The following is a 27,743-nucleotide window of genomic DNA, read 5'->3' as shown; positions in this document are numbered from 1 at the left end:
CCGCGGCGGCCATTGGAGGGTGAACCAACGGCAAAGGAAGACCTTTCTCTCTGTCTCTGTCTCTCACTGTCCACTCTGCCTGTCAAAAAAATAAAAATAAAAATAAAAATAGAATAAAATAAAAAATAACAAAATTATGGTACATGCTTTAATCTTTCACAAAGAGGAATACCCTCTTAACTTGCCACAGTTAGCATATATGCAGAATTAATGAATAGTCACCCTCCTTTTAAATGTATATAGGTACACTTTTAATAAATTTAACATATATAACATTTCCTGGTATGTCCTTTCATCATAAGCCATTCTACCACATTTATATGGTCCTGTAAGGTGGAAGTAAGTAAAGAAACACCTGAAATAAAAACACATAACCCCACACACACACATAAAACCCTTAAGTTATTACTCCAAAATATGGCTTTGAGTGTAAAGGTCTTAAGCAGAACAAATATTATCATAGTGTGATAACATGTGTACTAAGAAACTTTATTATTGAGTCTCTAGCACATGGCATCCTAAAAATGTATTCCTTAGAATCATACATGGCAGGGAAAACATGTCTCCTGCTGGTGGTTCTTTCTCTGTCATCCTCACTCCCCACTAACTTCTGCCTGTAATTTGTCAAGTAATTTGTTAATAAATGTTTTCGTTGTAGTCACAGACCACATCTTTATGTTCATTGGACACATTTTCATATAGGTTCACAAAACTATCCATTTGGTATCACTTACACACATAGATAAGCTCACAGCACACAAAGGCAGGAAGAGAGCAGAGTGAGGTTTGAGCACTAACAATTTTGATAAGGATATGCTGTCATATGCTGCATTCCCTCGAGGTTGGAGTATGGGGAATGATAGCATAGACTCAAAGCAGTTTTTCTGTTACTATAAAAAAACAGTGTGTTCATTTTGTATTAGTACAAACTCTTAAGACATTGTTCAGAAAAATATTCACAAGATGCAAATATTTAATTATAGAATAATTGTATGTCCTTATGTGTGATGCTGAAATGTTTAATGTTATGAAGTCCATATATTTAGAAACTGATGTTGAACATTATATAGCCTTCTTTTTTAAAAAAAATATTTATTTATTCATTTGAAGGCAGAGTTACAGAGAGGCAGAGAGAGAGAGAGAGAAAGAGAGACAGAGAGAGAGAAAGTCTTCCAGCCACTGCTTCATTCCCCCAGATGGCTGCAATGACCAGAGCTGAGCCAATCCAAAGCCAGGAGCCAGGAGCTTCTTCTGTGTCTCCCTCAAGGGTTCAGGGGCCCAAGGACTTGACCATCCTCCACTGTTTTCCCAGGCCATAGCAGAGAGCTGGATAGGAAGTAGTGCAGCTGGGAATAGAACCAGTGCCCATATGGGATGCCGGCACTGCAGGTGGCAGCCTCACCCGCTACACCACAGCGCTGGCCCCCATTATATAGCCTTCTTAAGTGCATGCATCTTGCTGTTTTGTGATTGTGTTAAAATTTGAAATTTCCTCATATATATACTGTATCCAATCTTGAGCAGTAGGAAGTCATTATAAGATATAGACACAAATCGCATGACTTAGACTTGATCAATACATAATAAATAAACTTTAAAATATTTTCATTACCTGTTACATATTCCAGTTCCAACTTTTAAATGTGAAAAATGTTATAGATATAGATATAGATATAGATATAGATATCTCACATTTTACAAGTAGCATTAGTACACTGAAAGGAGAATAAGCCAATAGGATTTTTAAACAGACTTCAATACTACCATGATACACACACTTATGTATAGAAACAAATGTTGTGACACACCCAAAATGCTGTTCTTTACTATAGTCAGGATTTTATATCCTTACAATAGAGAGATGCTGCCAGTCATGAATGATACCTTAAATAGAAATGAGCAGGTGGTGACATTTGGGTATTTTGGCATTTGTTCTTAGTAATTGTACTGCTTGTAAATGTTACTATGATTAACAGTCTCTATTCTATTCCATTCTTTGCTGCCAAAAGTGACACTTGGTAAGTAATTCAGTAATCTCCAATGTACTTAAAAAACTTACAGGTGGTTATGAGACACAAAACAAGTGAGCAGCATGAGACTAGTTTAAAACTCATTCTGCCTTGAGCTGAACACTTTCCATTTTCAAGAAGGACAGTAATTTTACAAAAATGTCCTCTGGGAAGGTCTTGCAAGAAAGAAAATGTGGCACTAAGCCCTTGTGACTTATTCCATTTTGTGGAGCTTTCTTTTGTTTTTCATAAGAGTGGATATGTTTAAAATTCCTTGTGTGACCTATTTATTAAATAAGGTCTTGCCATTTGATTATAGAGGAAGTAGGAACTTTAGTTCCTTGGAAAACCTTTGGTGCCATAGGTATCCATTCTGTGTCCCAAGTTTAACATTTTGATGGTGAACTTTAAACATGTCATCATTTGCTAAATACTCTGGATTTCAACTTTGCAGTAACTGGATTCAGTAGAATAAATTCATTCAGCTAATTAAAATTCACTTATTTTCTCATTTCCTAGAGATAGAGCATGACAGGAAAGTTTAAAATGACACAAGAAAACCAGTAATGTCAGGTCAAGTTTATCTTTTCAACTTTTTGCAGAACTACATGAGGATTGTGTACACTGTTTTAATTTACATAGCTTTCCATAATCCATACAGAACATTTGTATAAAATTAGCATCCTTCTTATAAGGTTGATACTATTGGGCTTAAGGAAGAGTTCATTTTCAACTATCTTCATACAAGCTCACTTGTATCAAAGATAGATCCTAAATAAGTAATGCAATACACTGATTATTTTCAGAACTTCAGTTACTATATCTAGAGTTGATGAAATAGTGAAGCTGTTGCTTTGAAGTCATCCAGTAAATAGTGTATCTTACAAAATCTTAGAACACAGTTTAGCACCAGCTACCAGGAAATGATACCAATGAATTTTTGCATTCAGTGCCAACACTGTGAAACCTACAGAGTATTATGAGCATTCCAAAAAATATATGGGGAGAAGTGTCTACCTTTTCCCAGAATATCTTCATTGTTAGACCCCAAATTTACTCTAGCTCCTCAAGGTAAAAATTAAATTATTTATAAATCTGACTCTTAAGCCAACAGTAATACCTTTTATATACTACTATAATTAATGTAACATTCAAAAATATATACCTATATTCAAATTCAAATGTAGAATTATAGTGAAACAAAATTTTCTCTGACTCAGACTGATGCCCTGCCTCATCCTCCATCTTCTAAATCCTAAATCCTGTCTCATTTTACCATTCAGCTTCTTATACTGAACCTAGAATAAGACCAAAAACTGCTTGGAGATGAGATATAGGGATCCTAGCTTGATCATTTTACCTAAAGACATTTATGCTAAGAAAAGAGTAACGTGAAATGAAAAATGATAGCAGGTAGTTAGGACTGTAAACAATTCTGAGAAATATTGATTACTATATTCTTTCTCTAATCCTATGCAAATAAGTAAAATTTGTAAGATGGCTTCCACCATGTACCCTATCACATGGATCACCCACACGACAGCAACTTCTTAAATCCTTGTGGTGCTTAACTGCATCTTCACGTAGGACAAGGAGCAAATAAGACAATATGATTTTACAGCCTATATCCTTCCACATCAGGCAAGTCATCATGGAGAACACAGAAAGAAGTTTACAAAGCCTCAGGGATTGTCCTCTTTCTAAGAGGATGTATTCAAATGGCCAATAGACACATGAAAAAGCGCTCAGGATCACTCGCTGTCAGGGAAATACAAATCAAAACCACAATGAGGTTTCACTTCACACCCATTAGAATGGTCCTCATACAGAAGTCAACAAACAACAAAAACTGGGGAGGATGTGGGGAGAAGGTTACCTTAATCTGCTGTTGGTAGGAATGTAAACTGCTACAGCCACTGTGGAAGACAGTATGGAGATATCTCAGAAAGCTGAATATAGACCTACTGCTTGACCCGGCTATCCCACTCCTGGGAATTTATCCAAAGGAAATGAAACCATTATACTTGGTGAAGTAAGCTAATCATGCTTTGAAAGCTTCTCCCTTTCGACAGCAGTATAAATATGTCTACATATTCTTCAAAATCCTTATTCAGTTGGAGACTGTAATTCAATAAAACACCAAGGCTCATGAACTCAGTAAAACACCAAGGCTCTCAATGATTAACACAGAATCTATACAAGGGATCTTCAAAAATTCATGGAAAATGTGTATTATACAAAAAACAATGCATGGATTCCAAAATTTTTGCACCAAAATAAACATCTTTTAATTCCATTTTTCATGAAATTTTTGAAGGACTCTCTCTTTTCTCAAAGAAATGTACCTTTACAAACTTAAATGTAAAGTCTCCTGGGTGAGAGAGAACTCAGATCTTCCCATCCAGTTACCTTGAGGGATGATGATAGTTTTCAATCTGTGCTGTTTGTTTTCATTTTCTGTACACACTGTACTTTGTTTTAGGCCTCCCAGACCTGTAACCAGCATGAATGACACCCTGTTCTCCCACTCTGTTCCCTCCTCAGGAAGTCCTTTCATTACCAGGAGGTAAGTTCCTATGCTATTATAACATACATCCTCTTCTCTGGTAATGAATCTTGCTCTGTGGCAAGACAAATATTCTAGAGTAAGGCAGGTGCAGGAGTTTGTTGGAGACTAGCTTTTGAATGTCCACAAATTCTCGATTCCGTTCATGTATGTGTATTTAAAGGGGGCTGGGTGTCTTTTGGGATTCATGCCACTTCTACAACGCACATTTATAATCCACCCACAGTACGAGTGTGGAGTATGTTTCAGTTTACCTACTGTCACACATGCATTCTTTCTCCTTGAGAAAATCACTTTCATAGCGCTGGGAGGGGTCCACCGAACCTGGGGAATAGGAATTCCCAGATGTAATTCGGTATTATTGTACGACTTCTGAGGCATTGCATTATTTAAAGCTCCAGATATAAAGTAAACCTCTTCTTGGTGAACTCTGGAGCTCCCAAAGATAGAGGCTGAAGACAAAATATGGGAACGGAGTTCTAATATAATTAACTTCCTAGATAATAACAAGAACTTAATTTTTTAAAAAGGAGGCCCTAGCTCATGGGAGAAGGAACAAGAGAAGCATTGCTTCTCTGAAAGTTAGCATTAGAAACATGCAGAGGTCAAGAGGTACGCTAAGTCATTTGATCAAATATCACGAATCAAGCACCAGAGGATTATTTTATAAATAGATGGAGAAGTCCCACAGGAAAGCAGAAACAAAGGTGAGGATAACTGGAATGTGCAGTTGAATATAGGATCTTAAATACCTTTCAGCAGAAAAAAATGCAGCCTTATAATTCACAAAATGCACATAGTCCATTTTTCCCTGAAGAGGTTTATAGGTGCTCATTTCCCTGTAATAGCCTCATGTTTTTAGTGAAGATTTGAAAACAGACTCAGGGTACTACTAGTTGTTTCCCCCTGAGTTCCAGTATTTGCCCCCCAACAGGAACCTGAAATGAAGATACCCCTCGTAATTATAATTAGTAAAATAAATAGAATGTGACGGTATGTTGGTATGTTTCCCATTTACAAATTAAGTCAGTAACAATTGGAAATAAGGAGGCATCTGTACGACAAAACATCTCCAGTGAAATATTGCTTAGGCCCTTAGGAACTTCCTGTGAGCCCTCCTTGTCAGAACCACAAGCAAATGCAGCCATCTTTTCTGAAACAAAGGCATGGAGTGTATAATCTGTGAGAGACACGGGCCTGTGCATCTATCTAGGGACCACCTGGTGTGATGTTTGGAAAAGATTCTTTTGTTAAGAAGCTCTGCATTCTGCAAATGTCAAGCAGAGGTAGACCCCATCCTTACTGAAGGTCATTTTATATCATTTCAGCTCGGACGGTGCTTATGGTGGCTGCGTCTAGATGGATAACATTGACTTCCTCTACCCTAAAATATTTCTATAATACTTTGAGCTATTCTGGTTCCTCCAGGGTTCATGGTACACATTTACCCCAAGTATGATCAATTCCCTTTTTTTCTCACTTTCAGTCCTTTTGGAATGTTCCCTGTGAACCCAGACATATTGTTTAAAGCCTGCAGTTCTTCTGGTTTCTGTTTAAAGGGTGCTGTTCAATAAAACTGTGTACACTCAATGTGTTTCCTCTGAGTGGGCCTTGCTCTGTCCATAGGAGGTTTTAATAAGGTCTCGTTATTTGACTCCCTCAGGTTACCTGAGGGGATAAGTGCAGCCAGCCCTGTGGCTGAAGAGCATTCACTCATAAAGCTGTATGTAAATCAGCTTGACCACGGCGCACGGTCAGTATCCCGGCCTGGAATCACTAATTGTAGCAGTAGTTCCGTAGCTAAACTGCTAGTCACTCTACTCCAGCACTAAAATCCTCTTGTCGCATGTCTTACTGGAGATGGAGGTCTTCCGGGGTTTTATGGGATTCTGGTGAGAATATCCAACTTGAGCTGCACGGCTCAGCTCTTTCCTCTCTCTCTACTCAATCTATTGATTTTGCAGCCTCATGGCAGTACATCTGAGATCTGAACATGTGAAGAGTGCCAAGTGAAATCTCACTTGCCTATGTATCTACTTTGTACAAGACCCCAGATGGTGATTTAGAAGACTCCTAAATTAAGGAGCCTCTTTGGACTGATTGTTAGCCCTAACTGGGAGAGGCTAGGGCAGTGCCATGTGGCTGGATCTATTACAGTAAAGATAACAAGACTTAACCAGTCTTAAGATTTTTTGTCTCACTGAGCCGCAGGGAGAGCAGTCTGAATCCAACCGAAGAAGCTATTTCAAACCCAGTTTCTTGCTATCAGTGCTTAATTTCTGTCAATAATGCTTGGTGGTGATCCACCTTTGATTTCTTAACCATGTCAGGACACTAAGGTAGGTGTAAATCCATTCTTCCAGATCTAGGCATAAGCCTAAGATCGTATTGGAACAAGACCAAAGAAATATGACCTAGGCTCTGCCCTCACTCTATTCCACCACCACCATCAATTTTAAAATCAAGAAAAACCCTTGCAATCCAAGAATCGTGTGATCAGTAGTATATCAGCATTAAGAAAGTAGGGAAGTTTGCCATACAGATAATTTATTAAACCTGAGTTGTCAGTCTTTCGTATTGTGATAAATCATAGAAAAATAAAGCAGAGTGGGGATAAATTGAAATCATTGCTCCAAAATCCTCACTGCAAACTCCTGGTATTACTCAACTTGAATCCTTTAAAGAACATCGCTTTGATCTTCAAAAGAAGCTAGGGTATATCTTTGAAGTCTTTTGACATCTTAGTCCTCTACCTCACACAGATTTACAAGTGTGTACCTCTGGTTACCACCACCACTGATTGCATCCTCTGTTCTGATATCCTTTTCTAGCTATTCACTTGATCGATTTTTCCCTTACTTGAAAGAAGACATTCTCCCTTAGTCCTCTGAAGTCTTCTTGTGTGTGTGTGTATGACTGTGTTTGTGTGTGCACACACATATGTATACTCACTGCTAGTTAGCAGTTAGGTGGGATATAGGTCAAATAACATAACTCACGAGCCAATTCAGCTCACTCACTTTCTTAGTCATAGACTGGATACCTAAATCTAGATTGTTTTCTTATAAATGTATAAGAAAGAATGGTTGGACTAGTAGAGATCTGTTGTCACCACTAGGAACACAATTACAAGGGCTATGTGTTGTAGGCCAGCAACATTACCTGAGCTTATGAAAGGTAGCATGCTATCATTGCAATATTATAGCAAGGACTGACCACAAAGGCAGGCCCAAAAGCCACTCGGCCCCCCTCACTTTGCACAGCATTATGCCTCTAAGGATTTTCTTTCTTCAATGACACCGTGTCTCCATTGTAAAATCTTAATTATCTTGCCAAAATATTTGCTTAGTTTATATGAGAAGGTCAACTAGTTCCTTCCCGTGTTAAATAAGTCTCTTTAATCATGGGCCATATTCATTCACCACAAAAGGAATGTTGAATGTTTAAATGGCTAGCTTTTTGACCTCCAATATTTGAAACTGCATTCAAAGTTTCCACAGATATTTTCATAGTTGCAACTCCTGAAGTGGTAACCACTCACAAAAGGATTCACTTTGGCTATTATATATAAGATCCAGTCAGACCTGCTCACTTTACCACATGTTATAAAATAGCTTATTCTTCATATATTGTGTTAAATGCATTCTGATAAGCTGTTTTCCGGTTTGTCATAGTACAAGTGATTATTCTGTACTGTGCTCTAGAGTACATTTGAGGAGGACACACCTCCCACACTAAGCAATTCCCAAATCCTTATTCTTCCAAGGGAAGAAGCAATTGTGTGGTTTTTTTGTTGGTTGACTGCTTGATCAGTTGATTGATTGGTTTGGGTTTTCAGCCAAAGGGAGGCTAATTCACTAAGTCTTTTTCAGTCTGTGCAAACTCTTGCTGATTCTTTGTCTAACAACCCAGTCTTTAAATCTAACTTCAAAATGTTCTAACTAGATTTTAAGCTTTTGTGATCTGGTAATCAATAGTGACTAGAAATAAAGTTCTGATACCAAATTCAGCCTTTGTCTCTGAATATCAAAGTATTCTTCATGGATAATTTTGTCTGTGATTAAAGCCTATCCATTTTTAATCCTAAAAATAGACAAATTTATAAGTCAACATCTGGTACCACTCAGAAGGTTTCCTCAATCTTTTAATACGTTCTGGGTATGTTGTGTGAACTTTCATGAAATTTGAATGAATCACCCTCTGCAGATTATATTTTGCTTTATGTAGCCCCAGAGCTCCATTAATATGCTAGATACTTTTTCAAACTTTACTGAAACTAGTCTTCACACTCAGTTCTAACAGTTTGGTATACTTAAATGTTAGTGCATAATTAAAAACATAGTTGCCTCTCTTTCTTACTTCAGTAACCTTTATTCTGTTACTAGAGTTGCTTTAGTTATTATCTCTGCATGCTATATACCCTGCAAACTCTTCTAGAGGCTCTGTTGGCAAAAATGTAATTAGTATGAGGTGGTGATATATGGGGACAATGTGGTAAATGTAGTGAATCAAATATGACCTAAGAATTCTTATTTCTTCCATGGCACCTGCTTCAAATGATTCAACTTTCATGCCAGCCTAAATTGATAACACCTAATTTTCCCACTGAGATGCCAACCTATTTTTTATGCTTGTATATTTATTTGCATGGAGAAGATATTTTATATTTCAAATACAAACTATTGAAAGAAAGAAAAAGAGAAATAGAATGTTTCAAGAGATTATTTCTTGACAAAACTAATTTCTAGGCATCTAGACTTTTTATTGTATTTAAATTACCTAATGACCTCATTATTAGACTGTGTTGATTACAGTGAGGAACAAAATAAACATCCACAATTGAGAGTCCAGAGAAGTTTTTCAGTTAATTTAAAACCAATAGAAATGAAAATACAAGTATCTGTTCTTATTTTGCCATGATTCCCATATAACTTTCCTTTCAACTATTGTAGTTATAATTATTCTATTACATAATTTGTTTACATAATATTCTTGTTCTGTGAGACTGTATCCAAGCCTTTAATACCATATTCAATGAAGAAAATATCTTTAACCAGAGTTAATGTAATAATACAAGCAGAAATGGTTTCACAAAACATATTTCAGGTTTATGCAAAAACCCAAGGAACATTTGTGTATGTTTTTATTATTTTAGAATAACTCAAAAATGTTTCTATTAAAGTAAAAATACTGGCATCAGTTTCTGCCCTCCAAAATCAAGGAGAGAGTTTTAAAAATAAATTTGAAGTATTTTGAAATTATTGCATCCTTCTAGAACCCACTGTGTCAATCTTGGTATATGTGTATGTGGTGTGTATGTGTATGTGTGTGTGTGTGTGTGTGTGAGAGAGAGAGAGAGAAATTTGACATGAAGGCTATTTATCTTTAAGCATACTATTTTTTGCAGAGTTTTAAAAGGAATTTTTGAGAAATAGAGAATGTTTTAGATAAAAATAGAAAAATAGAATCACCTCTGCCTTTTTTCTTTCAGTGGAACATAAACTTCAAAATTTGCTCTTCTGTGCCCTCCAGGGTACACAGCAATAATATGTGTGCAAAGGGATGTGTATATACATTGGCCAGGGCCTAGTGAAAAGAAAATAGAATACACACACACACACACACACACACACACACACACGTGTTGGGATGTAGTCCAGCTTCTCCTCAGATGAAGACTGGGTAAGATGTATCACCCATTGGATCCAGTTAGTTCCCAGTTCAAAGGCTAAAGGGAAGAATGCATTTTGATTTGAGGACAGAGCAGGCAGAGCAAGGAGAAGCTTTTTGAGCTGGAGCTGCAGCTAAGGGAAGTCACTGTTGCAGTCTGGTACACGGATGTGCTGGAAGCTGTCCTCCCTTACCAAGTAGGTTCCAATGTGCCTGATCCTAAAACTCACTAGAAATTGGAAATACCTCTTAACTTCTCCATGCAAACTATCAAGTTACATGATGAAAGTTTAAGATGTTAAATTGTGCCATAAAATTTTGTGAGAATATGTTTCTTTGAAGGGATCCTAAAACACTATTCTCCAAAGAAAAGCAAAATTTACTTTACACCCTTGTTTAAGCTCTTTGTGTGCTTCAGAAGAGCTTCTAGCAATAAGGTACCTCACTCGGAAAAAACTCTAAATATCCAAGTTTTAAGTTAAACTTGTCACTTGGTCAACTGTCTTAATTCTTGATCCTTTTCATTTTGGAAGAGTGGACATTTTTTTCTTTGTTTGCATCTTGCACTTGGTTGCCTCTGTATGCATACATATTGTTGGCTTCCCAGAAACAAGTAACAAGAAGAATATGAGGCTAGCTCTAGGAAATATAGAAACTTTTTGCACAGTGACTACTATAAGTCAGAAATGTTCCTGGCATTTCTCATAAGAGATATACCAAAACAAAATAGTTTATTTCTAGAAAGTTCTCAACATGCATAGTGTAACCCCTATATTTTCCATGAATGTTGTTCCCAAGAATTCATGTGGAAAACAGAAAGAAAATAAGAATGTTTAAATGATTTCCTTAAGAAACACTGGCAAGAGCCAATGCAAAAAAACTGACAGCAGAAGCAAAGGAGATATGTATATGTGGAATTTCTGTTGATCACTCTCTTGAAGGAAGGAACCAGGTAAGAAGAAAGAAAACAGAAGAGGAGAAACAGGTGAATGAATGGAATATAGGAATTAGTAGAGGCCCCCAAAGGAAAATCTGGCCGGTTGCCCTTCCTGCCAGCCTGCCCCCTGCACAGCACAGATGTCAGCAGGTCACCTCCAGCCTGTTCTCTGTCTGTGAGTGGTGGAACAGCATTTCTGGACCTTTATTGATAAATTATCTTTTTCCCATCAAACTTCACCAGAACTTCTTTGTGGTTGGCCTTCCTGTATTTCTCTTCTCCACTGGCTCCTTCTGTTAATCTGGTATATTCAGCATCAAGTTAATTTACCTGTATAGTTATTAGCCTGTTGGTTGAAGAACTATTGCCACAATTTCTGGGATTCAAAGAACAAGGAATCATCGGTATCAAGGCAGGGAAATTGCTTAGTTTGGAAGAAAGAATCATTGGTATCTTACATAGTGTTTTGAATTGTATCTAGAATCAATTATGCCATAGATATATCTATCTTAAGCTAAACTATAAAAAAATATTGGGGGGATATTGGACAGCAGGGAGACTGGAGTTACCATGTAGTGAATATATGGAAATACTCTTTAGTAGACAAACTATGGAATGCTGTTTTGGTGACATAATGGTTTATCATAGAAAAGACAACTATGATGGCAAAAACGTAGTTTTGGGCCCTGATGGGTAGATTTCACAGTCTTTGTATTGTTACTTTAGAAGGTACTATTAGATTAGTATACTCAGAAAACTCTTTGTGATCCATCAGAATACTCCAGATCATTATTTTTAAAGTTAATTTTGTTTGCATTCAACTGTACAGCAATACTTTGTGTAACAGGTAGACTTCCCAGAATGCCAAGTGAAATGTCATACATTCAACAAACATAAATGTCTACTCTGTGTGAGACCTTTTCTTTATAAATCAAATGTGATATTAAATTTACTAGAGAATTCACTATTTAAATAATCTTTTAGTATACAGGGTACTTGAAAAGTTCATGGAAGATGCATATGCATAGATTTCAGAATTTTTTTCCACCAAAGCAATTTTTATTTCAAATTTTCTACAAACTGAAGTATCCATAGATATTATTATAAATAAGAATTCTGATTAGGATGTGCATAATTCTAATGTGATATTCATGAACAAATTTCTACTTTTTAGTACTTCACAGCTTGAAAACCTGACATATTTTTAGAAGAAACTTAAAATCTATAGCTAAAAGATTTTAAGGCTTTTAACTCCCTAATAAGCCATATAAAATGTTACTTTTTAAGCATACTAGTATTTATGAGTATGTATATTCATGTATAGATTTATATGTATGTGATTTAGAACTTACTGGAAATTTCTGGCAAAACCACATGATTTAGATTCTGATAATTAACCAGTTGATATCCAAACAAAGCTGTACAATTTATTTGCATTTTCCATGAAGGAAGAGAAATATTTAGCTACACTAATGTGTGAACAAATTCTACTTAGCCTAAAAGGAGCAAACCCTTTAAACTCATTATAGTAAGAATGAACAGCATAGTTTCTAATGAAGCACACCCATTTAATATAGTAAACCTCAGGTAAACTTGGTTTAACCACACTTAATTATTTATATTTACATTTTTTCTTTAATAAAACTATATTTTAAACTTAAAACTATTATGTAAATTATTAAATAAAATGGATATTCCCCATACCGAATCTGAAGTGTTAAGAATTTGGTGACTGGACTTGATTCACTGGTTATGTATTAAATAGGCACAAGAAACAAATACCTACTTATAAGGCTTTAAAGTGTCTTTCTCTGTTTCTCTGAAAATTTTCTTTGTCACATCATAGCCAGGGTCAGATGAGTCATAAAGCAATCCCCCACTTGCTAATTTCCAGGTATCTACTCAACAGACAGCTGGAGACTTTATGGGAGAGTGGGAAGTAAATTACTTGAGTGGGATATGAGGGCTGGTGGGACTTCGTGAGCTACTGGACTGTTCACATGATAACTGTAATAAATGTTGAATGAATGGTCATGATGCTAGGCAGATGTGCTATACATGCTGACTTGTTAAGCAAATGGAAAAGGTCAAACCTGAGACTATGATGGCTTGTGTGTCACTGTAATTGTTCTCGGGCCAGGTTTCTACTCCTAGTTGAACTCTCAAGAAATATGAAAACAGCTTGAACATTTCAAAATAATAAGCAATCTGTCCAAATGAAGCTTGGATCTAGACATGGGAGTTTCTGTTGCCAGTTTCTATTCTTGAATGCGTTGCTGTGTTTACGCTCTTCTTGGCTTTCCATCTTATTAACTAGCTCTCCTCCCAAGGACAGTGAAGTAGAGCAGAACAAAATGCTGGCTAGGGCTGCTCCAGCGTTTCTGAAGGGCAAAGGGTAAGTTAAAGCCAGAGTGTACTGGAACTCTGAATTAACTAAACTAAAAATGGAGTTTCTCTTGTCAAAATTGCTTTGTGTGTGAAAGACCAGCTTTGATTTAGTAAAAAGCAGTTCTATTGTAACCTAATTAACAGCGGCAAGCAGTAATTTCAATTGGACACATCTGTGTTGTTATTCGCTTCCCTTGACTTCCTTTTCTTCTTCTTCTTTTTTTTAATGACTAAGCTAATGATTTGATTTTCCAAAGCATACTTAATCTTTGCTGGCAACCCCTTTCATTGTGCTTACTGTACAGTTGAATTCCTGGGCCTTACTGCTTGAAGAATGCAAATCTGTTTTCTAAAAAATTGCTTCACCAAAAATTTTCACGTTAGTGAAGTGGCATTGTGAATTTCACTGTTTGGATTTTGCTTGTGTTTTCCATAAAACATCACTTGCAACTCTTCCTTTACTTGCTGGGCTTCCTAATACCTTTTCTACTGCAAACTCACTCCAAGCTACTTTGCTTTTTTCTGGCCACCTTTCTTAACCACACCCTTTCTCTTCCTCCTCCCCTGTTTCAGGATACAGTACAGCCTGAATGTGGCAGACAGGCTAGCTGATGAACATGTTCTCATCGGGTTGTATGTCAACATGCTCCGGAACAACCCATCATGGTTAGTGCAGGTTTGGCTGCTTGACTGTTCTTAGAGAGGGGAACAGTCAGAGCTGGTGACAAGCAGTCTCAGCAAGAGGCTAAGTCCCCGCATGACAGAGGTGTCACCAAGGCATACTTAAACTGATTTAATTAAGAAGAAGTCTTCTGTGGCGTTAGTTTGGATACTTCCCATTAAAGTACCCAAGAATTTATGTCATCATTTATATCTGATCTAAAGGGAAAACTCACATACATTGATGTTCTGCTAAATCTTGGCATTCAGGTGGTGCAGGACTCTGGGTCCCTGCGTGCATCATGTCAGTTACAGCAGGATGGTCATGCAAGAATTTGTCTTATTCCAGGGATAAAATCTCTGTTGATCTAGGGGGAAAATGCTTCATTTCACCTAGGATGGAAGTAATCAAAGAGATCAAGTGATGTGCTGTGCTCATAAAATGGAAATTGTTTTTATTTTTAGTTTGTGTGCTTGTGTATTTTTAACTTTTTACTTTGAGAAATTATTCATTTCTGTGTAGTTGCAAGAAAAAAATATAGAAGTCATGCTTACCCTTTTGTTGCCTACCCAAGGAGTAATGCCTTACACAATTATACAATATCACAACAGTGGCAGAAATTCTTTCAACAATTCTATTACTTACAAATGTTTCTGAGTAACTGTCCTCTTAAAGCCTACTTTTAAGTCCCAGAATCTGCCAAACTTACTTTCACATGTGTTAATTCCAGGAATTTAGATAGTCCTATATAAGTATAAAAGCATTCATAAAGTGTTTTTTATTTTAGTTTTGACGTAGAATATTCTTCCCATTAAGTTACTTGATTTTAATAATAAACATGTATTTGTAATTTGAGCAAAAGTTAGAGTAGGCTATCTCAGTTTTGATTATTGTTATACAACCATACCAAGGTATTTCAAAAGATGAGAAATGGTATTAAATAATACATTTATTTTTGATGCAAAAAATTTTGAAATCCATGCATAGTTTTTCAGTAATATGCATTTGCCATGAACTTTTTAAAGACCACCTCCTGTATGCATGGATTTCCAACATTTTTGCAGCAAAATAATTCCACCTTTCCCTAAACTTTTTGAAATTCCCTCCTATACAGCAAACTCATTCCTTGGCAATATTTCAGTTTTACTTACCAATTCCAATTCTGTCTAAACTAAGGGCCAATGGATGGTATATAGTGATGACTATAATGTGAGTCAATGAGTTAAATTCCCATTAAAATTACACCTCCAGCATAGCAGGTTGCCTTTCGTCTACTATTTCACAAAGGCCTCTCTCAAACATGCAGGGTATTGCATGGTGTACATCACCCTCACAGCCTTGTGGTGTTCCTGTCTAGAACTCTCTTCTCACCGTTTCCAAAGCACCCCCCTTTTGCTACTGCTGACGCCTTACACCCATTTTCACAAGATGAGTACCTGAGACAAGCTTAGGTCTGATGAACTAATGAACAATGATTTGATTTAACATATGTGAATGAACTTCAAAAAGTTCATGGGAAGTGGAATTAAAAGATAAGTTTATTTTGGTGCAAAAAAAAAATGTTGAATCCTTGCACAATTTTCTCATAATTCTCATTTCAATGAACTTTTTTGAAGACTACTTGGGTATATGTTTGTATTTTAAATACATATATAACCTGAATACCAGTATAATTTTATCATACATCCTGCCTCCTAGGAATGAACTCCTAAGCTACCCTAAACCTATCTGTGTTTAAATTGTATGATCTTCTAGATTAAATATTATCTACTCTCAGAACTCAGTCTCTGAAAACTACAAGATTGCTTTGATCTGATTCTAATGAGTTTGATGCCACCATGTTATACTGTAGCTGCAACAATAGAACTAAATACTGAATTACCAAAAAAAAAATGGTATTGGTAATCTTCAAAGAAAATATAGTCAATATAGATTCCGTCATAAGGCAATAATGTCATCTCACACCGTATCCTCTTCCCCATAATTCTGAGTACCTTCTAGGTATTGCCACTATTCTTTGCCGCAATCAAATACTTAAGGTTGTAGTAACAAAGAAATTTCCAAAGAGAAAAGCTCAGAGTTTGTCCCTACCAGCTGTTTTCCCTATTTGAGTGATTAATCATGCTGACTTGATGGTCACTTAAGACCATAAAACTGTCTCACAAGGACACCTTCCATCTGCTTGATAAAAGCTGGCTGTGATTTGTATTTTGAAAACAAAGCAGAAGATGAATCAATGATGCAGACTCTGACTTAATAACTTCTCTCAAATATTCCTCAGGGCTTTTTTCCTGTCCTTAAATTATTGCCACTTCTCTTAAATTTCTCATTTTCCCTTCCCTTTCCTTTATGTTTAATTAGATCTTAACAGTTCCTCACAACGGTCATAGTTATGTAAGTGGCAGAGGGATCTCTTGCCCCCTTTATCATCATGGAAGCCATCACATTCCACCATCATCAGTCACTTACAGTGAGGCATATAATAATGGTAATAATCATCCTAGCTAGTATTTTTTGAAGTACTTGCTTCACAGTGATCCCTGGGCTGGACATTTTATGTACATTAAGTTCTCCCAGTCCTTAGAGTACGTTCATGGAGTACATATGAGGGGTTCTTCAGGAATTTCATGGAAATGTGTGTTGTGAAAGAATTATACATGGATTTTTAAAAATATTTGTACCAAAATCAACATTAGTCCCATTTGCCACGAGCTTTCAGCAGTGCCTTTATTGAACCATCCCCAATTCTTTTAAGTAAAGATTTTAATTTAGAGGTCTTACCCTATTCACCCACAATCACACATCAATTAAACAGTCCCATAGAGATTTAATCATCACTCATTCAAGCTAAAAACCACTATGCTACACTGCCTCTGATACAACCTGTGTGGACACAGGCCCTCCAGAAAGCCTTTGTAGACTCCTCCTCCTACATCCCCCACGTGCTCATTGACTAAAACGTCATATCCTACTATTTCATTTACTTATAACAAATTTTGAGCACATACTGGTAATAGGAATAGTGGTTGTTCATAAGTTATCTTTTGTGTATTTAGTTCTATGAATTCTAACTTCTCATTTAAATTGTAAGCTTCAAAAAGGCCAAAAAAAGTTTTTAATGTCTTTTATCTCATTCCCACAGGTAGAATACATTTTACATCCATGAAGTTCTTCAGAACTTATATAGTCCTTTCCCAGACCTTATTTAATTTGCTCATCACAGCCCTAGAGGGTAGACTATTATTATTTCCATTTCACTGGCAAGAAAGTACAAGCTTCACGACATTAGTGGCTCATCCAGGGTTACATGCTAGCAAGGATTTGCACACAGGTCTACTGACACCAGCTCCCGTTTATTTTCCTCCCATTCCTCTACCTCTGCATCTGTGGTCCCTTTGTTTCTGTTATTATTCGGACATGCTCATGATTAATTCCGTATGAGGATCTTCTACCCTATGTTATCAACACTGTAGGAAGCTTACTTATTTGCAGATAGCCCATTGCTAAATTCAACACGGATGCTGCCGCTGGTTCTAGAAGTCAAAATGCAGCTCAAGGGAGAATTTCTGCTGCCTTCCTAATTCAGTGAATTTTTATAAGCCTTATAATTATAAGCCTTGGCCGGCGCCATGGCTCACTAGGCTAATCCTCCACCTAGCGGCGCCGGCACACCGGGTTCTAGTCCCAGTCAGGGCGCCGGATTCTGTCCTGGTTGCCCCTCTTCCTGGCCAGCTCTCTGCTGTGGCCAGGGAGTGCAGTGGAGGATGGCCCAAGTGCTTGGGCCCTGCACCCTACGGGAGACCAGGATAAGTACCTGACTCCTGCCATCGGATCAGGGCGGTGCGCTGGCCGCAGTGCACCAGCCGCGGTGGCCATTGGAGGATGAACCAATGGCAAAAAGGAAGACCTTTCTCTCTGTCTCTCTCTCTCACTGTCCACTCTGCCTGTCAAAAAAATTAATTAATTAAAAAAATAATTATAAGCCTTAATAATTTTTAAGCACTCCATCCAACAGAGGAGAGAATTCTCAAAATATAATATGCTGAAGTTTTTTTTTTCTGCCCTCCCCAAAAGCTTTTCAGTGCCTGAGCTTGCCAGTGGCTTAGGGGGAAGGTCTGAGGCAGGCAAATCTCAGAATTTCTACCTTTAACCACAATTATATTCTAGACACTTGCCATTCAGAAGTATCGAGTGTATTCTTCTCAACTCTGAAAAAGCCTGAATCTAACTAAGGGAGGGACTACAGCTGAAGGCTCCATCCTATATTTTGTTGTCATGATCAACTGCTGTCACTTGGTAGACTCCTAATCTCATATAACTAGATTAAGTTATTCTGTCTTTTTCTCAAGAATAAGAAGTTATACCTTTTGATTGACATTAGATTTCTTGCTAAATGTATCAATAATCTAACTAGTTTTAACTTGTTCAACAATATTTTTTAAAGATTTATCCATTTATTTGAAAGGCAGAGTTAGAGAGAGAGAGAAAGAGAGATTTTTTCATATGCTGATTCATTCCCCAAATGACCTTAATGACCCAGGCTGGGTAAGGCTGAAGCCAGGAGCCAGGAGCTTCTTCCATGTCTCCCACATGGGTGCAAGGGCCCAAGTTCTTGGGCCATCTTCCACTGCTTTCCCGGGTGAATTAGCAGGGAGTTAGATCAGAAGTGGAGCAGCCAGGAACTGGAATAGGTGCCCATATGGGATGCCTGTACTGCAGGTTATGGCTTAACCCACTGCACCACAGTGCCAGCCCCATTCCACAATATTTTATGCTTGTGGAGAGAAGATATCTACCTCATTCTAAGAATGCCTATTTTTGGTTTTCATATAGGTTGAAATTTCCATTTGCTTGCTGCTTAAAATCATTTAACAGATTCCTGTTTCCCTTAGTTTTTAACCCACTTCCTTGCCTACCCTCTCCCAGCCTTGGCTCTTGTGAGGATTTCCCATTCAATCATAATTCTTGATCAACTTTTATTCAATTCCTAAATCAAGCCAAACCTTTTTGTGTCTCCAGACTGTGATGCAAGTATTTCCCTCTGTCTAGAGCATCTTCATTTTGCTCTGCCTGCTTCTTCCATATGTACATGCATGGCTCCTTCTCTGGCTTACAATTTAGATTAAAAACACCTACCTAGGTAGGTCTCCCATGATAATCTCTATCGTGACATGCTTAGTTCATAACTGCCATCATTGGTTAGTTGGCTGGTTTTCTGTCCAGCTTCCCCCATGGAAAATAACCCTCTGTGACTTTTCCCCAACTTTATCTCTGGCACCTAGCACAGTGCCTGGCACACAGGAGGGGCCCAAGAAATACCTGCAGATAGTGTAGAATATTAATATTACTAGAAGTGTAAAACTCCCACTTACCCTAAGCAAAATTGTTGGTAACACCTAGAAACCTTTTTTACTAATAAATATATTTTCTATTTTTTAAATCACTATTATAGAGTAGCCCTTAAACTGAATACTTAGTATAGCATATAAAGTGGATGAAAAAGTAAAGTATTAAACTCTACATAAATAGAGATGGTAAATAAAAAGATAAGCATCAGAAATTCACTGATGTAGATAAACTTATAGGAGATTTTTTAAAATAATGTTGATACTGGACAAGAATTTAAAAGTTTTTTAAATGCTCTCTGGTCACTTCTACTTTGTAGTAGCTAGCCAAGGCTGCTATGGCAAAATACTTAGATTTGGAGGCTTAACAATAGAAATTGATTTTCTTACAGGTCTGAAGGCTGGAAGTCCAAGGCCAAGTTGCTAGCTGGTTTGGTTTCTCCTGAGTCTGCTCCTTGGTTTGCAGATGTTTACCTTCTATTGTGGCCTCAAATGACCTTTCTCATGTCCATGTCCATGCCTCATGTCTCTGGTGTCTCTTCCTCTTCTTGAAAGATCACCAGTCATATTGGACTAGGACCCCACCCTTCTGAACTTTTTTAACCTTAATCCTTTAAAGTCCATATCTCCAAATATAGTCACATTCTAAGGGGTTTTCAAAAAAGAATATTTACAGGGAGACACAACCCCACCCATAACATATTTCAACACTGAGTCCACTGAACTGTATTCCTTTAATATATTTAATGTGTATGCTAAACTTTGATTGAATGAATGACCTTGATTGTAAATAACAGGTGGTTAAAGTCAGGGTCTCCTAGAGGAGCAAAAAGACACCCCAAGATGCCATTACTATGGTAAGTTATTATGATTATCCATGAAGATTGCTAGTTCATGATTTTCTCTTTTCCCTTCAAACGCTCACTAAAGGGCCAGCACATTAAGCTTTGAAAATTAGTTTTACTCCCTGTTCTGCAGTCCAGTAAAACCACTGCTCAGTTCCAGGGATAACTTTGGTCCTTTCCACCCCAACCCTCATGCACTTGCTGACTCCTAAATGTCTGAAGAGTGCTCTATTCCCCATAGCATTTTGCTCTCAACCAACTGAAAAAGATAAGAAATAATCTGATAAAGGAATCTTCCATTTAGGTGTAAGCTAATAGTACCTTCACAGGGGGTAATCTTCCCATTAGCTATTTGCATTTAAGGAGAAGAAGAGTAGTACATGAGGCTTGATCATCTTAAAAATCTATCTCTAGTAATAAAGTGCATGTCGCCCTCCAAATAGAAAAAATATCAGGGGAAAATCTAAAAGTGTTTCCAGTGTCTTTGGATCACAGTATTTTTTGTTGATAGCTTACCCTGGAAGTCAGAACAGCCTACAGAGGAAAGAAAGAAATGTAAACAAACCATGAGTTCCCAAAAATCTTTGCTAAACCACAATTTAGTAATCTCCAGCTTAGCTGGGGCCACTTGAGTTTCCTAGAATGCCGATTGAAATCACTAGTAACAGACACTGGCCATGCACTTGAGGTAGAAAGTGGAGAGCTTTCAAAATAATGAATGTCCCCGCCCTGAAATGCAGTCAACACAGCACTCCCATTTTAATTCATCACAGTCTTGTAGCAAGATTACTGATTATAAAATTCTGAAATGAATAGCTAGGGCTGGAGAGAGTGTTGGAATTGTTATTTATTTTAATGATTTAGGGATTATTGGCCATTCATTTTCAACTATTTGTAATTGAAGTCTTGAAATAATGAAATTTATCAGAGGAATGCCTCATTCACCCTTGTATAATTTGAACATACTGCAAAGGCACATGTGGACTCATAAATCGTTCACATGCACAGAGGGGTAATTTATCACACTGGCCCTTGTTCACTCCCTGCTGGGCGAGGAAAGGCACAGAAACATGAGTTATCGCTTACTAGACAACATCCCATATCTTCACGTCTTACATTTCCAGGAGGCTTTTTTTTTTTTTTTTTTTCAAAAAACAACCTCACATTATTTATACTTGCTGGTCACTCATGATAGAAAACACTTTTATCATGAAGTTTTTTATCGTTTATTATTTATCAAAACAATTGTTTTTGACAAAGTCACTTTGAAGCAGCAAACAGATCGTTGTCCTGTTGATTGGGCCCTGTTGTCAACACAAACTGTGTTTAAATGAGGCACATAGTCTCTAACACATGAGCCAGAAATGATAGACATGTGAAAATCAAACTAAATGGCCTTTTTTTAGGATGGTTTTATGTTTAAAGCAAAAACAATAAACTTTTTCTTATTAGAGCTACAATAAGAAAATTAATTTTATTTAACAATTGCAGAGTATAGACAGTTTTATAAAGTTAAACATCTGCTTTAAAGCTCCAGTTTTCCAGAACTAATTCTATCTTTTCCTATTAAAATTATTTTTCTCCAAGTCTAAATTTATATGCTAATTGAAATCTCATCCATTGTGATTGATGCTATACATTATATGAGCCTTGTATCCTAAAATTTTCTGTCTTAAATAATGTTTGTAAAATATCATATATGCTACTTAAATATTCATGGGAAATGATTTTATATGATTTTTTGTTTTTTTTATTTTATTTAAGTTATACAAGTTTCATGTATTTCATATATACAGATTTAGAAACATGGTGATACGTCCCACCCTACCCTCCCTCCCTCTTTATATGATTTACATTAGGATTTTATTTCATATATTTGGATTTTCCATTTTATTTTCAAGATCTTCTAGATCCTGCCACTCAAAAATGTTGGACTAGGTATACGAAGGTCTCTTGGAAGCTTGTCAGACCTACATATTCTCAGGTCCCACTCCATCACCCCCCATTAGAGAATCATATACTGCATTTCACAAAATCTCTGAGTAATATGTTTATACTTTAAAGTCTGAGAAGCAGTGCCCTGGATGGTTGTGTGATAGTTGGTGATACTTCCAGAGAGACAAGAATTGTTCATGAATCTGAAGATGTTACTTAAGAGGCAGAATAATAATATTGCACTAACATTTGGGGGCACTTAGTGTGTACCAGGCATCATGCCAGCTTGATGCTTTTTCTGAGGAATAGAGCACTAAGTAGATAAACAGGGAAATTTGGCGATGAAATCCTCGTTATTTATCACAGCCTGCATAAAAGTGTTAAAATGGTTATAGGTGACATATGTGAGGGGTGTAGACTTGAGTAGAGTAGAGATGAGAATGACTTCCAAATGACCAGGGAAAAACATTATAGTAATTGTTTCAACCAACCAGGGAAGAGCTATTTAGAACTGACCCTGCCAACATGCAGAAGGCACAAAATGATTTTCACTTGTCTTCTCACTTTAGAACAAAAGTTAAAAAACTGTGCTGCATGTTCACTTTACATGTAAATATAAATACAAATAATCATGTTACATTATGTGGATCCAACTCTTTGCAATGGATAAATCTTATAACCTTAATATTGGCATAAGAGTGTATGTATTTAAAACATAATCATGAACATTAATTTTTTTTTCTTTAAGAAAAAGCCTTAAGAGCTGATAGAGAAGAATAGAATTATGTGTGGGAATGAGAATAACTAGTTTCTAATCTTGATTCTGACCTGATACCCACCATAATAAGCCAAACCATGACCAACCAACTAGTCTGTTCAACAGGATTAGTCTCATTGGTATGTTTCATAGACTTTGTTTAATGGTACTCAAAACTTAGTGAACAAAGAGCTCAGAAGATAAAGTTTTCTAAAATATGGGAGAATTGGTAATATTTGTATTTGTATTCTTCAACTTTATCTTAGTATGAACAGTTTATATAAATTTATTTATGAAAGACACTAAATAATTCCCCTTAATATTATCTGGAAACACGACTGGAATTCTACTTATCTGGAAGTGAATATAAAAAGCATTTACCTGAGTAGTAATATCATAGATAACAATTGTGTTAGGTATCTATTATGCTATATAAGAAATTACCCCCAAAAGTTAGTGGCTCAAAACAACAAGCATTAATCTCACAGTTTCTAGAGGTCAGGAATCCAGGTTTGGCCTTGCAGGGAACCTTTGGCTCAAGGACTTTCAAGAGGTCAAGCTTTCACCTCAGGTTGTGATCTCATCTAAGGATACTACCAACAGGGATCTCTTCACGCGGCTATTGGCTCTCTTCAGTTCCTCATCACATGGGCCTTCCCAGTGGGCTGTCTTATGATGTGGCTTCTAGCTTCCCACAGGGCAAACAATTGAAGAGCACTCAAGAAGAAGAGAGTAGGCCCAAGTGGAAGCCCTGGTCTTTTTATAACCAAATTTTCGAAGTGACATTCCATTCCTTTGGATGTATTCTATTCATTAGAAGCAAGTCCGAGAGTCCAGCCCCTACTCATGAGGGAGCATTACCTAAGAATGTGAATACCAGAAGGTAGAAATCACTGGACACTGCCCACATTTTTTTTCTTTCTTCTCTATATTTTCTAATGGGTTGATTTCAGATATGCACACTTGTATAATAAGGGAAGAAAATGTTAATAAAATTAAGTAGAAGATATTCCTATATCAGAAATGTTGGTGCAAAAAATCATTTCTCTTTGAAGCTTTCCTAGTAAGATGATTGAACTGACTGGAGACAAGATTTATTAGTGATCTTCTGAGCCATCTAGTAGATCATGTCATGAATCCCAAGTTGGAGACCATTAACCAAAGAGGGTTTTTATAGCTTGCAAGTTTGGAGCACTGACAAATTAAAATAGCAAAACCCCTTAATGGTGATATGAATGCAGGCGTCTTTCTCTGTTGCCTAACAGTCTCCTTCTTGCTGTCTTCTTGATAGTATGCTTGAGAGTTCAAACCGGCTTGATGAAGAGCACAGGCTAATTGCCAGGTATGCGGCAAGACTGGCAGCAGAATCCTCTTCGTCTGTAAGTAGTTTGATTGAAAGGATCCTTCCGTGGGCATCTGAGATCTCTGAATTTCATATGTCACGTTCACTGTTACCATGATAGGTGGTACTGATTACTAGGACAGTTTGTATGAATTTATTGTTTTTAAGTTTGTTACTATGTCGTATTAGCTTGGTGGTGAGTTTCCACTTGTAAAATGACGCCTCAGGGAACAAAACCATTTATAGCAGTGTGACGCTGTGGTCAAGGAAGCCCCACATTCCTCTTTACCCAGCATTGTCCCCATGAGTACCTGAGGAAAGGAGTAAGGACTGGTTATAATTCCTTCATGGGTCAAAAACAGGTATATTTAGTGACGACAGTAGATTTAAGGCAGAATAGTTGCAAGTGACACTTAAAATGGAATCAGCAGGGATGATATCTTTTTCCATTTGCTTCTACTCTAAAACAAAAGCCACAACCAGTTTCACATCTCTGTTCAGAAATCATCTGTGCTGAACTAAGAACGAGCTGCAATTAGTGCAGCACAAAGGACAAAAAGTGGCAAGGAAGTAGTGAGGAAGCATAACCTGCCCCTCGTATATGAGATGCTGCCGGTAATCAGAGCTCTTCCTGCCAGCCATTTAATTAACAGTCACAGATGGGAGTAGTACAGCATCCCATTGCATTAACCATGGCACCTGCCTGTCTGTGACATCAGTCCCTGTAACACTGTCAGAAACTACAATGGTCAAGATAGGAAAGGGTCTTGAACAGGCCAAAAGTGGCCCCCAAATCAGACATAGTAGACCAGATATAAATGAAATATGTGAAACTTTAGATGTTTGAAATAAAGAACAAATATGTTAAAGAAAATTAAAGTCAGCTGAGTATGAGAGAACTAGATTTTAGGACAAGTAACCCTCTTGGGAATCTCTTGAAAGGAAAGGCAAAACAAAGTTGGCAATTATTAGAGTTGTTTGCGATAATGAAATATGAAAGTGCTGCGTAAGCCAGCAGGCACAAAATTGCAGCCTACAGACCAAATTTTCCCCCACTGAAGCTTTTTGCAACCCCCACAGCGTTTTCAATTCTTTGTCCATAGTCAGCATTGATATATCAGATGGTTTACCATAAAACTCTGGATTTTCTGTGTATCTTGAAAGACAGACCAGGTCCATGTTTCTCATGGCAACTGGACCTGGAGCAGAGGCATTTCTCTGTCTGTTTTGAACACTCACCTCCTCTCATGGTGCACCTCTTTCAATTAGGTTACCTCTTTGGCCCCATTCCACATTTGAGTTAGTGATCCCTGGTGGGATGTTAAATCTCTATGCACGTGCTGTTATTGATATGTGCACTGGCTTATTCTGTCTCTGTTTTCTTTCTTGAGAACATTAGTTACTGTGTCCTTTGCCTACTTATATATAAAACCTTTGTGGAAAAATACCATCTTTACATGAATTCCTGTTGCTTTGTAAATCCCTTGCTAATCACATTTCCAAGAATTGTGTGATTAGCTAAATAAACCCTACATAGACAACGTCACCAAGTTAGAAAGAGATAGAAAGACCATTTACCTGTGTCCATTTCATTATCTTCTGGATGGAAATTCATGCATCTTTCCTTACTGTTCGCTTACTCAGTCATTGCATTTCCTACAAGATTCTGCCGTACGGCCCCTCACTATTCCATGCCCTAAAGCCTAGCCATTGCCAGATACACCATGCATAAACTTCAATCCACCTATCCAACAACTGTTTCTCCATTATCACTTTATAAACCAGCTCGATGTCATCTTCTCTTTATCCCTCCTTGGTTGCCTTAATCATGTAACTATGGGGACATGAAATCTGTCTTTTTATATGATACCTGCCACAGTACTTGTTACATAATAGGTGCTGAATTTTAAAAAATGGAAATGAATAAATCAATATATTTGAGGCAGCCTAAAACTTAAGGAGATTTCATTCAAATGAGAACAGATATTTGAACAGCTCTTGACTCGACTATTGAAGAACAGTTTTTTTTTTTCACACTACTTGTTAAACTTTTTACTTAGTATAGGTTTAATATTGTGTATAAAGTTAACTGAAAATAGATCTTAGTAAAAATAAGAATGGGAATAGAAAAGTGAGGAGAAGAAGGGTGGGAGTGCAGGTGGGAGGGCAGATAGAATGGGAAGAATCACCATATTTCTAAATTTATATTTATGAAATGCATGAAGTTTGTATACCTTAAATAAAGTTTCTGGGTGATATATATATATATATATATATATATACACACACACATACATATATATATATACAAGCACACACATACTCATGCATGTGCCAAAGAAAAAATTCTTATATCTTGTAATAAAGACCTTTATCCTGTTAAAAAAAAAAAAAAAACAGTAGGATATGCTCAATTTCAAAGCTTGAGTCTAAAATGCTCTCTACGAGACAGCGAAAATAACCAGTGAGGGCTGGCATTGCAGCATAGCTGGGTAAAGCTGCTGCCTGCAATACCAGCATCCCATGTGGGCACCATTTCATGTCTAGCTGTTCCATTTCCCATCCAGCTTCCTGCTAATGTGCCTGGGAGAGCAGTGGAAGATGGCCCAAGTCCTTGGGCCCCTGCCTCCCATGTGGGAGACCTGGAAGAAGCCCCTGATTCCTGGCTTTGGCCTGGCTTATCCCTGGCCATTGTGGGCATCTGGGGAGTGAACCAGCAGATGGAAGATATCTCTCATCTCTCTCTTTCTCTCTGCTCCTCCTCCTCCTCCTTTTCTTCCTTCCTTTCTTCCTTCCTTCCTTTCTTTTCTTTTCTTTCTCTGTAGCTCTGACTTTCAAATAAATAAATAAATCTTTTAAAAAATAGCCATCTAATTCAGTGAGTCTTAATTGATCAAATTATTTAGTAGGATTTGTATCATTGGCAAACCAGATCAGGTCTTTGAACAAATATGAGAATTCTCTTGTCCATAGTTAGGAAAATGGATTAGGCATTAAAAGCCATGTAAAGATATAATCTTGGATTTTTTTGAAGGCCACAGACTGAGACATGACTGCATAAGAATTAGCAGCTTGGGGTCCTCTGGGTTCTTTCTGCAATTATGGCCCTGTCTAAAAATGGGGCCCCAGGGTAGCATGGTCTGAAATCTATAAATATATTTCAGCTGTGGTGAATTTTACCTTTCTGAAAATCTGTCTTCCTCTCTGTCTTTTCTATATTTGTTTCACTCTATGTCATCAGTTAAAGAGATTAAGTATAATCATATACTTTAATTATGCTGATACAGC

General features: G+C 37.1%; 1 protein-coding gene across 50 annotated transcripts in view; it reads left to right on the top strand.

Annotated features, from left to right (window-relative positions):
• Window positions 1-27,743, top strand: part of DTNA (dystrobrevin alpha) — a 419,235-nt gene that overhangs the window by 349,555 nt on the left and 41,937 nt on the right. For 24 of the 50 annotated variants that reach the window (XM_070050308.2, XM_051851996.3, XM_070050320.2 and 21 more), the window contains 5 exons: window positions 4,492-4,575; window positions 6,239-6,328; window positions 13,500-13,577; window positions 14,144-14,236; window positions 24,405-24,492. In XM_070050308.2, the coding sequence (XP_069906409.1) occupies window positions 4,492-4,575; window positions 6,239-6,328; window positions 13,500-13,577; window positions 14,144-14,236; window positions 24,405-24,492 (433 nt within the window). Of the gene's footprint in view, window positions 1-4,491; window positions 4,576-5,903; window positions 6,166-6,238; window positions 6,329-13,499; window positions 13,578-14,143; window positions 14,237-24,404; window positions 24,493-27,743 lie in introns of those variants that run through there. The other 26 variants (XM_070050313.2, XM_070050325.2, XM_070050324.2 and 23 more) reach the window with 3 other exon arrangements.

The sequence above is a fragment of the Oryctolagus cuniculus genome, chromosome 10, assembly GCF_051225735.1.
Source record: "Oryctolagus cuniculus isolate XC-2025 breed Fujian yellow rabbit chromosome 10, ASM5122573v1, whole genome shotgun sequence".
Taxonomy (NCBI): Eukaryota; Metazoa; Chordata; class Mammalia; order Lagomorpha; family Leporidae; genus Oryctolagus; species Oryctolagus cuniculus.
This window is presented reverse-complemented; position numbering and strand designations above follow the sequence as displayed.